At 44.6% G+C, this 12085-nt stretch overlaps 1 protein-coding gene across 1 annotated transcript in view; it reads left to right on the forward strand.

Moving 5' to 3' along the window:
* Positions 1-12085, forward strand: part of LOC111966053 (low-density lipoprotein receptor-related protein 1-like) — a 180280-nt gene that overhangs the window by 109708 nt on the left and 58487 nt on the right. Inside the window, 8 exon segments of the mRNA XM_070444379.1 lie at positions 1022-1219; positions 2127-2331; positions 2600-2661; positions 2664-2763; positions 4444-4688; positions 5330-5461; positions 6497-6724; positions 7011-7185. Of these exon segments, the coding sequence (XP_070300480.1) occupies positions 1022-1219; positions 2127-2331; positions 2600-2661; positions 2664-2763; positions 4444-4688; positions 5330-5461; positions 6497-6724; positions 7011-7185 (1345 nt within the window).

Genomic DNA, 12085 nt, shown 5'->3' on the forward strand with positions numbered 1-12085 from the left:
ACAGAGGGTGGGAGAGGATAGGCCAGGAGGCAGGAGGCAGGAGGCTAGAGGCGGTGTTCACATGAGGATGAGAAGAGAGCTGGAGGGGAGACAAGGGATTGAAGAACAGGAGGAGAGGGAGAGCAGAAAATCGAAAAGGGGACATGAGAATAGTTGGGGGGGGTGGGGGGGGCTTCTAGCTGTGAGAGTTGGATAGAGAGAAAGGCATTAGGGGATGAGTAGAGTAGAAGACTAACAACAAAGAAGAGGAGGTAGATTGAGGAAAGTTGGGGAACTTGTAAAGGGGAAAAGGAAGAGGGATAAATAAGAGGAAGGGATAGGGAAAACTCAATCAATGTAATGGAAGAAGAACACTGTTACCCACATACTCAAGGCTGTATCCTCCTCACAGAAACTAGCCACTGACTCAAATAAAGCTGCACTATAATTTCAGGCCTGCACCCCACAGCGACACCAACACACACACACACACCCACACACCCACACACACCACACACACACACACACACACACACACACACACACACACACACACACACACACAACACAACCATTCATCACACTGTCTGTCGTCCGGAGATAACTCTCCTCCATTTAATACATACAGGCTTTTAATTACCAGGGATTAGACAGGGTTCCTAGCTACATTCCTCTTTCATTTAGCCACATAGCACTGTGTGTGCGTCACACTACCATGGTTGTATTCAGGTTCCAAACAGCCAACGACTAATGGGTAGCCACAGTAGTGTTTAGTTACTGGATTTTAGTCATGACCAGGCAAACTGAAATAATGGAAGGCATTTACTGTTAAAGCTGTTAATTTCTACTTTGAATAAGTTGAAACCAGGACCCAACACCCTTATAATCAAGCCTTGGGAGGAAACATTCCTCGATTTACAGCTTTTTCTTACTACATTACCCAGGATGCACTGGGTGCAAAGTAGATGCAGGGATCCCACCGCTCCCACCAACAGGCACCAGTACATCACAATGATCATGTAATCTCCTGTCTTCACCTCAGATCCCTTCAAGCCCTTCATCATCTTCTCCAACCGCCATGAGATCCGTCGTATCGACCTGAACAAGGGAGAGTTCAGCGTGCTGGTGCCTGGCCTGAGGAACACCATCGCCCTGGACTTCCACCTCGCTGAGAATGCCCTCTACTGGACCGACGTGGTGGAGGACAAGATCTACCGCGGCAAACTGTCCGAGAACGGAGGTGAGTGTCTTTTACTATGCACACATAATCTATACAGACTCTGTCCTCATTCAAGTCCACTATCACATTCATGCACACTCACTATAGTGAAAGGTATGCTTTGGATTTCTCCACTCTTTACCTCTAGTTTGTGTATAGTCATTGAGACCAACAGCACACTTCTTTGTCTTTAGTGGAGTACTCCAACTTCCATGATTTCCCAATTGCCTTCACAGTGGGGAATTCTGGGAATAGTAGTTGTACTCTGTTGTGCAGGCCCATAGCTGCTGAGGGGAAGCAGCTGGTAAATAACAAAGCAGATGGTCCAGCTCCATGCCGAAAGACAAAACAAATCAATCAAACCCACACTGTCACCTTCCAAACAGGCAAAGCCAATCCATCAAAACTAAACCGCTACCTTCAAAAATGCAAAACCAATCAATCAAAGACAGTCTATAGAGCAGACGAGGCCCATTCATTACAGTAGGGAAGCATAATGAGCGCGTGTGTGTGTGTGTGTCTACTCCAGTCAGGATAATGACTAATAATTAGGCCGTTCTCTCTGATTAGGGACCTGTAATGKAAAAATGAATGGGTGAGAGAGGGGGATGAAAAGAATAGTTTCTTCTCCTCGCTTATTTTATTTTCACTGGCGCCTCATGTCATGTTGTTTGCTTGGGCTCAAACGGGAGTAGAATGTATCCTGTCAGTCGTAGGCAGAGTCGTGGCTGTGTAGGTGGCATTCGATACGCTGGGGCTGCATTGGCATTATAAACTGTCACTGTGTGATTGATATTCATGGTACTGGTTAGACACTTTGACAACTTTTAATGACAAAAATTGAATAGGTCTACAGAAAAGGGGAAATGATCACAGCAAAGCTTCACAATCAAATGAACCACAACCTCTCCCTCCCTCCCTGCTCCAGCTCTGACTAGTTTTGACGTGGTGATCCAGTATGGCCTGGCCACTCCAGAAGGTCTTGCAGTGGACTGGATAGCAGGGAACATCTACTGGGTGGAGAGTAACCTGGACCAGATAGAAGTGGCCAAGCTGGATGGAACCATGAGGACCACCCTGCTGGCTGGGGAGGTGGAGCACCCCCGCGCCATCGCCCTGGACCCCCGCTACGGGTGAGAACCAGGACACTGCTGGGAATGGGTTAGCCTGGTCCCAGATCTGCTGGTGCTGTATTGCTAACTCCTATGTTGACAATGACCATAGGAGTTGGAAAGGCAGCACAAACCCATCTGGGACCTAGAAGGAGGAGTATACACACGGCCTAAAACTGAGTCTTGACTTCAGTCATTGGTTTTTGTTTTATTGGGTTTACTGGACCACATAGTTGAATTTGAAGTCTCCCCCCCCCCACCCCCCCCCCCCCCCCCCTTATCTCTGTAGGATTCTGTTTTGGACGGACTGGGATGCCAGTATGCCAAGGATCGAGGCAGCTTCCATGAGTGGCGAGGGAGGAGGACCATCCATAAGGAGACAGGAAATGGGGGCTGGCCCAACGGACTCACTGTAGACTACCTGGAGCTACGCATCCTGTGGATCGACGCCAGGTCAGAGGGAGGACATACAGTGTATATACACACACACATATTATATATATATACAGTGGGGCAAAAAAGTATTTAGTCAGCCACCAATTGTGCAAGTTCTCCCACTTAAAAAGATGAGAGAGGCCTGTAATTTTCATCATAGGTACAACTTCAACTATGACAGACAAAATGAGAAAAGAAAAATCCAGAAAATCACATTGTAGGATTTTTTATGAATTTATTTGCAAATTAGTGGAAAATAAGTATTTGGTCACCTACAAACAAGCAAGATTTCTGGCTCTCACCAGACCTGTAACTTCTTCTTTAAGAGGCTCCTCTGTCCTCCACTCGTTACCTGTATTAATGGCACCTGTTTGAACTTGTATCAGTATAAAGGACACCTGTCCACAACCTCAAACAGTCACACTCCAAACTCCACTATGGCCAAGACCAAAGAGCTGTCAAAGGACACCAGAAACAAACGTAGACCTGCACCAGGCTGGGGAGACTGAATCTGCAATAGGTAATCAGCTTGGTTTGAAGAAATCAACTGTGGGAGCAATTATTAGGAAATGGAAGACATACAAGACCACTGATAATCTCCCTCGATCTGGGGCTCCACGCAAGATCTCACCCCGTGGGGTCAAAATGATCACAAGAACGGTGAGCAAAAATCCCAGAACCACACGGGGGACCTAGTGAATGACCTACAGAGAGCTGGGACCAAAGTAACAAAGCCTACCATCAGTAACACACTACGCCGCCAGGGACTCAAATCCTGCAGTGTCAGACGTGTCCCCCTGCTTAAGGCAGTACAGGTCCAGGCCCGTCTGAAGTTTGCTAGAGAGCATTTGGATGATCCAGAAGAGATTAGGAGAATGTCATATGGTCAAATGAAACCAAAATAGAACTTTTTGGTAAAAACTCAACTCGTCGTGTTTGGAGGACAAAGAATGTTGAGTTGCATCCAAAGAACACCATACCTACTGTGAAGCATGGGGGTGGAAACATCATGCTTTGGGGCTGTTTTTCAAAGGGACCAGGACGACTGATCCGTGTAAAGAAAGAATGAATGGGGCCATGTATCATGAGATTTTGAGTGAAAACCTCCTTCCATCAGCAAGGGCATTGAAGATGAAACGTGGCTGGGTCTTTCAGCATGACAATGATCCCAAACACACCGCCCGGGTAATGAAGGAGTGGCTCGTAAGAAGCATTCAAGGTCCTGGAGTGGCATAACCCCATAGAAAATCTTTGGAGGGAGTTGAAAGTCCGTGTTGCCCAGCAACAGCCCCAAAACATCACTGCTCTAGAGGAGATCTGCATGGGGAATGGGCCAAAATACCAGCAACAGTGTGTGAAAACCTTGTGAAGACTTACAGAAAACGTTTGACCTCGGCATGCCAACAAAGGGTATTTAACAAAGTATTGAGATAAACTTTTGTTATTGACCAAATACTTATTTTCCACCATAATTTGCAAATAAATTCATTAAAAATCCTACAATGTGATTTTCTGGATTTTTTCCCCTCATTTTGTCTGTCATAGTTGAAGTGTACCTATGATGAAAATTACAGGCCTCTCTCATCTTTTTAAGTGGGAGAACTTGCACAATTGGTGGCTGACTAAATACTTTTTTGCCCCACTGTACAAAGGCTGTAATAAGTCACTGTATTGTGTTGTCTTCCATCCATCCTCCAGGTCTGATGCTATTTACTCAGCCAAATACGATGGTTCCGGCCTGATCGAGGTGCTGAGGGGACACGAATATCTGTCGCACCCATTCGCAGTCACTATGTACGGGGGAGAGGTTTACTGGACGGACTGGAGGACCAACACGCTGGCCAAGGCTAATAAGTGGACCGGTAACAACGTAACCGTGGTCCAGAGAACCAACACACAACCTTTTGACCTGCAGGTCTACCATCCTTCCAGACAGCCCCAAGGTAAGAAACACACACACACACACACACCTGCTAACAAACTTGGTGTTTAAAAGAGGTTAGCTACTTTGAATTGACCTAGCCAGGCCTTACCTTGAATGATCTTGTGTGTTAATGAGTGCCTATTCATAAGGCTTGGCCATCCTGCTGCCATTACTCTCTAGAGAGAAACCACAGTGTCCCGAGTCACAGAGTGGCCACTTTGATTGACAGCTTCTCTAAGTCCATGTGTCATTCAGGAGTGTAGTGGCATCTGGCCTCCCCTGTCACAACCGCTCACCTCAAAATGGCCATGCTCAGAAAACCATCCATTTATGGATGAGACAGATAGGCCTGCTGCCTGAGTGGTAAGAGCGCTTTATATGCACATACTGGATGATTGTAATTGATATTTTCCTCCCTCCTTCCCTCTCCTTCTCTCTTCCCCTCGCTTATCCTTTCCTCACATTTTCCTTCTCTCTTTCTCCTCGTCTCTCGCATTCCATTTCGCCCTCTTATCGCTTCTCTACCAATTCCTTTTCCCCCTCTCATTCGCTCTCCCTCCCCTTCTCTTCTCATGTCTTTCTCTACCACCCTCCATTTTCCTTGTGCTTACGCTTTACCTCTTTCTCTCTTTACCACTGTCTCACTCTTTCTCTCCACAGCTCCTAATCCGTGTGCAGCTAACAATGGCATAGGTCCCTGTTCTCACCTGTGTCTCATCAACTACAACCAGACCTTCTCCTGTGCCTGCCCTCATCTCATGAAGCTGGGAGCCGACAAACACACTTGCTATGGTAAACACACCTTAACACACGCGCACGTACACACACACACAATCAATCCTACACCTGGAACAGCAAGGACAAACAAAACAGCTGCTCCTACACACACACACACACACACACACACACACACACACGTCTCTTCTACCCCCCCACACACACTTCCTCCTCCCCTGAGCTGGTAGATTGTCTCCTTCTCTGTGCTTGGCTTGGCAGAGAGGTGGACTTGCTGAGAGTGACACAGTGGGATTCGTGGTGTGTGTGTTGAGAGTGACACAGTGGGATTCGTGGTGTGTGTGTGTGAGTGATGATTCAGAGACAGGTCTCTTCTCCAGTACCCACGTACAGAGGTTTATTCTAACCACAGGGGGTCCAGAGGGAACAAACATCCCTCATGAGTGGGATCACTCCACTCTACTGATTACCACCCCCCCCCCCCCCCAGCCATGGCTTTGTGTCACAGTCCACAAACACACAGGATTATCTCCTGGATTCTGTCACTTGTGACGCCAAGAGAGTTTGAGGGGTTTAGGCCTTGTCTCTAAAGTGAAAGGGTGTGTGTCCGTGAATCTGTGTATGCGTGTGTTTAGTATTCAGGGGAGCAGTTTCTATTATCTGTGGCGTAAAGGAATGGAGAGGCCCACTGTTTAAGGCTGGCATCAGCCACAACTCTCCATCATTCACTACCTAGAGTATACACACATGCCTGGGCTATCTGATCTAGACAGGCTGAGAAGAGCCAAGTACAATCAGTTAACATACACTCCTCACTCCTAGACTGCTTGTTATTGTGGGGGATTGTATTAAGTGGACTCTTAAGTGGCAAAGACATTTCACACAACCACACACGCATACTCGCGAGCACGCGCGTGCGTGCGTGCACACACGCCATCACAATTGAACCCCTTTTCTTCCAGTCAGTCCCCGCTGTATGTCCGTTCGATTGGATCGAAGCCATACATATTCACCATAACTCCCCAAACCCACCCCTCCCTAACTCCCCTCTCCTCCCTCCTTAATATGTCATGTCCTTCTCTCCCTCTCCAGAGTCCCGTCAGTTCCTGCTGTATGCCCGTCAGATAGAGATCAGGGGAGTGGACATAGACAACCCCTACTATAACTACATCATCTCCTTCACGGTGCCAGACATAGACAACGTGACCGTGGTGGACTATGACGCCGTGGAGCACCGGATCTACTGGTCAGACGTCCGAACCCAGACCATCAAGAGAGCCTTCATCAACGGCACCGGAGTGGAGACCGTGGTGTCTGCTGGTAGGGAATTTACTGTTGGAATATCTGCCCTGCTTTGGTTGAAATAGTCAAATAGCTAGTTCATACAGAATGAATGAATGAATGAATGAATGAGTCAATCTATGAGTCCAAAAATCTGTAATTTAATTAGTTAGCATTGAGGGGTCGTTCATTCATATTAGAAACCTACATATTTGTGGGTCTCCTTGTTCGAAGACTGCGTACAGGGTAAGGAAACGCATGTCATTTAATGAACATTTCAAAAAATAAAATGCGTTGTCTCTTGGATAACTTTGTCTTCCCCTAGACCTGCCCAACGCTCATGGTCTGGCAGTAGACTGGGTGTCTAGGAACCTGTTCTGGACCAGCTATGATGCCAATAAGAAGCAGATCAATGTGGCCAGACTGGATGGATCATTTAAGAACGCTGTCATCCAGGGCCTGGATAAACCTCACTGTCTGGTGCTGCACCCCATACTGGGGTAGGTAGAACAGACACACATGATAAAGCTGTTTCACTGAGATCAATGCAGCGTTAAGAAATGGCTGCCAGACAMCCTACTGCTTTCACCTCTAACACACACACACACCGAGACCGTCTGACTGTCAGGCAGGCTCCCCACAGCTAGAAGTCTGCCATGATAGGCAGGGTCGTTTAGATCGTGGCTGACCTCGAGCAAAGAGCAGCCAGCTCTCCCGCTCTAGAAGGGACTCCAATTCCTCTCTCATCTCTCCCTTTTCATCTATCCCTTGTTATCTCTCTTTCCTCTTTCTCAACAGATGGCTTCTGTGCTGAAAGCCATACATTATTTATACACTGTCACACCCTGGCCGATCTCTGTGTCTCAATTTCTCTCTTTCTCTCTCTCTCGCTCTCTCTCTCTCGCTCGCTCTCTCGCTCTCTCACTCTCTCACTCTCTCACCTCAATTTACTTCCCTCTAAAACTTTTTTCTGTTTTTCTCTCTTTCTCTGTCTTTTGGTCTTTAAAGAGACAAAAGCTCAGCAGGCATACATCCGCTCCTAAGATCACTAACAGACATTTCTTGTGTTTGTGTTTGTATCTMTGAGTGTGTGTGTGTGTGAGTAAGAGTGCTCTTCTTTGTCTGAGTGTGTTTGTGAGTATGTGTGGGGCGGATGCAGAGGGGATATTATCTTTGAGAATGCCTCTGCCTTTTTTGTCCTTTCTCTGTTTTCTGAGAGACTTACTTAAGCTGAGGAATGTTTCTGATCTGGGCTTAGCTGCTGGCATGGGGGAAAAACCAGAAGCAGATGCTGAAGCTGTCTCCTCTTTCCTACACACACACACACACACACACACACACACACACACACACACACACACACACACAGCCTATAATGAGTCCAGGAGAGGAGGGGGCTGGGAAAAGGGGGGTAAGGGGAGAGACTGGGACGTTTAAATTGTTTGCAGGAACTGTATTCAAACGCATGATACCTAAACAGATGCAGGGTGTGGTGGAAGTGGAGGGGGGGTTAAGTACCTCCGTGATTGAAATAGAGTGACACACATGCTAAAGCAATCACAAATGCACATGAATTGCCCTATATTTTTTAGACAGGCATCACATCCAAGTGTGTGTGTGCTGTCTTTGATTGCATACATTTTTCTTGTTTTTTACAATAAACAGAAACATAAATAGACAAAAGGCTTTTGATAAAGTACAACTGGAATTTATATACTGTATACGATGCATTCGGAAAGTATTCAGACCATTTGACTTTTTCCACATTTATTTATTTTTCCTTATTCTAAAAAGGATTCAATAGTTTTTTCCCCCTAATGAATCGACACACAATACCCCATAATGACAAAGCAAAACCAGGTTTAGAAATTTGTGCAAATTTAAAATAAAACACTTAACTGAAATATCACATTAACATAAGTATTCAGACCCTTGTACTTTGTTGAAGATCCTTTGGCAGCGATTACAGCCTCGAGTCTTCTTGGGTATGACGCTACAAGCTGGGCACACCTGTATTTCTCCCGTTCTTATTTGTAGATCCTCTCAAGCTCTGTCGGGTTGGATAGGGAGTGTCGCTGCACAGCTATATTCAGGTCTCTACAGAGATGTTCGATCGGGTTAAAGTCCGGGCTCTGGCTGGGCCACTCAAGGACATTCAGAGACTTGTCCTGAAGCCACTCCTGTGCTGTCTTGGCTGTGTGCTTAGGGTCATTGTCCTGTTGGAAGGTGAAGCTTCACCCCAGTCTGAGGTCCTGAGCACCCTGGAGTAGGTTTTTATCAAGGATCGCGCTGGACTTTGCTCCGTTCATCTTTCCCTCGATCCTGACTAGTCTCCCAGTCCCTGCCGCTGAAAAACATCCCAGCAGCATGATGCTGCCACCACTATGCTTCACCGTAGAGATGGTGCCAGGTTTCCTCCAGACGTGACACTTGGCATTAAGGCCAAASAGTTCAATCAAACTCCAGGTGGGATGTCATGTGCCTTTTACCCGAGGAGTGTCTTTCGTCTGGCCACTCTACCATAAAAACCTGATTGGTGGAGTGCTGCAGAGATGGGAGAATCTTCCAGAAGGACAACCATCTCCACAGAGGAACTCTAGAGCTCTGTCAGAGTGACCATCGGGTTCTTGGTCCATTTTTTGTTTAATCCACCAGAAAAGACAGAACAAATATTACAAAAAAATGATGGTTAAACTCAAATATACTAATTTCTAAAACAATATTTATATATATGGTGGAGTTATGTAACACATGCAGCTAACAAAAATATATGGAAATGTCTGCTCAAATCAAAGTTACAACCAACTAATTGCAGCATTACCGCAAAAATGGAAGAGGCAAGTGGAAGGGGGAAAAAGTAAGGAACTTGTCTGTTGGCCCTGCATTAGACTACAATTGGTTAAAGAAAATGGTGATAAATACAAGTCTACCAGTTTCATTTAAGGACCAAGAAATGTACAGCTGTGGCATATAGATTCCATGGCACATGRACTGATACACAAAACGACGTTTGAGTTTTTCAATTTAAATTATTATACAAAATTCTTGCAACCAATAGAATGTTATATGGGGGATACAACCATCCCAGCYCTGCAGATTYTGCTGCGAAGAGACAATCATTAGATCRTTTGTTTTGGTACTGTCCAAAGCTTGTTTTTGGTCGCAGGTTCAGGAATGTCTGAAGAATTACAATATTTACCTGGAGCTGTGATGTAAAAAGTCATAGTCAATCGATCAGTAATATAATAATACTMGTAGCAAAAATGTTTATTTTTAATTTACATTCTGYAGGAACTATGAGAATAGAAAGGTTCAGAACTTTTGTGAAACGTCACAGCACAGTTGAGATGGCGAACAGATGGGAGGGGTTGAGTGGAGCTGAAGGGTGGGACTAACAAGAACGCATGTAAACTTATACTGTCTGTAAAAGGTTCAGAACATTGTGAAACAGCACAGTGAAAAATATATAGCAAATAAAAATCGAAACTGGATGGTCTTCAGAGAAAGATGGGAGGAGTTGAAGGTAGCTGAAGGCTCATGGGACTAAAAACAAACTAAATATACTGTGTTTGTGAAATGTATATAGTGTATAAGCTGGGAGTAGACGCCTAGGTGTTGTTGTCAATTAGTTTACTCCAATAGGGGAGAGGTGGTAGGGTTAGGGTAATATAATAATGGAAAATATATTAAACAATATATTTTATATGTACACTACCGGTCAAACGTTTTAGAACACCTACTCATTCAAGGGTTTTTATTTATTTACTATTTTCTACATTGTAGAATAATAGTGAAGACATCAAAACTATGAAATAACACATATGGAATCATGTAGTAAGCAAAAAAAGTGTTGATCAAATCAAATATTTTATATTTGAGATTCTTCAAATAGCCTTGATGACAGCTTTGCACACTCTTGGTATTCTCTCAACCAGCTTCACCTGGAATGCTTTTTGAACAGTCTTGAAGAGTTCCCACATATGCTGAGCACTTGTTGGCTGCTTTTCCTTCACTCTGCTTGAGGTCCGGTGAATGTGGGGGCCAGGTCATCTGATGCAGCACTCCATCACTCTCCTTCTTGGTCAAATAGCCCTTACACACCTCCAGGCTGTGTTGGGTCATTGTCCTGTTGAAAAACAAATGATAGTCCCACTAAGAGCAAACCAGATGGGATGGGGTATCGCTGCAGAATGCTGTGGTAGCCATGCTGGTTAAGTGTGCCTTGAATTCTAAATAAATCAGACAGTGTCAGCAAAGCACCATCACACCTCCATATCCATGCTTCACGGTRGGAACCACWCATGCGGAGATCATCCGTTGCAACCAAAAATCTGAAATTTGGACTCTTCAGACCAAAGGACAGATTTCCACTGGTCTAATGTCCATTGCTTGTGTTTCTTGGCCCAAGCAAGTCTCTTCTTATTATTGGTGTCGTTTAGTAGTGGTTTCTTTACAGCAATTCGACCATGAATGCCTGATTCACGCAGTCTGCTCTGAACAGTTGATGTTGAGACGTGCCTGTTACTTGAACTCAGCTGCAATTTCTGAGGCTGGTAACTCTAATCAACTTATCCTTTGCAGCAGAGGTAACTCTGGGTCTTCCTTTCCTGTGGCGGTCATCATGAGAGCCAGTTTCATCATAGCGCTTGATGGTTTTTGCCACTGCACTTGAAGAAACGTTCAAAGTTCTTGAAATGTTCTGCATTGACTGACCTTCATGTCTTAAAGGAATGATGGACTGTCATTTCTCTTTGCTTATTTGAGCTGTTGTTGAACTGCATTCCAGGTGACTACCTCATGAAGCTGTTTGAGAGACTGTCAAGAGTGTGCAAAGCTGTCAAAGGCAAAGGKTGGCTACTTTGAAGAATCTCAAATATAAAATATATTTAGATTTGTTKAACAATTTTTGGGGGTTAATACATGATTCCATATGCGTTATCTCAAAGTGTTGATGTCTTCACTAGAAAATAGTAAAAATAAAGAAAAACCCTGGAATGAGTAGGTGTCAACATTTGACTGGTACTGTTATAACATTGATGGAAGCCACAATATCTGCAACACTAAAGCTGATCTACCCCTAAAAAAACTAATAATAATAAAAAACAATAGACATCTTAACATTTACATACAGTTCCTTCAGAATGTATTTAGACCCCTTGACTTTTCCCAAAWTTTTTTACGTCACAGCCTTATTCTAAAATGGATTAAATACATTTAATTCCTCACAATACCCCATAATGACAAAGCAAAAACAGTTTTTTTTTWGTTTTTTTGGCAAATGTATTAAAAATAAAAAACAGATACCTTATTTACATAAGTATTCAGACCCTTTGCTATGAGACTCGAAATTGAGCTCAGGTGCATCCTGTTTCCATTGATCATCCTTGAGATGTTTCTACA

Source organism: Salvelinus sp. IW2-2015, linkage group LG1, assembly GCF_002910315.2.
Source record: "Salvelinus sp. IW2-2015 linkage group LG1, ASM291031v2, whole genome shotgun sequence".
In the NCBI taxonomy this organism is placed as follows: Eukaryota; Metazoa; Chordata; class Actinopteri; order Salmoniformes; family Salmonidae; genus Salvelinus; species Salvelinus sp. IW2-2015.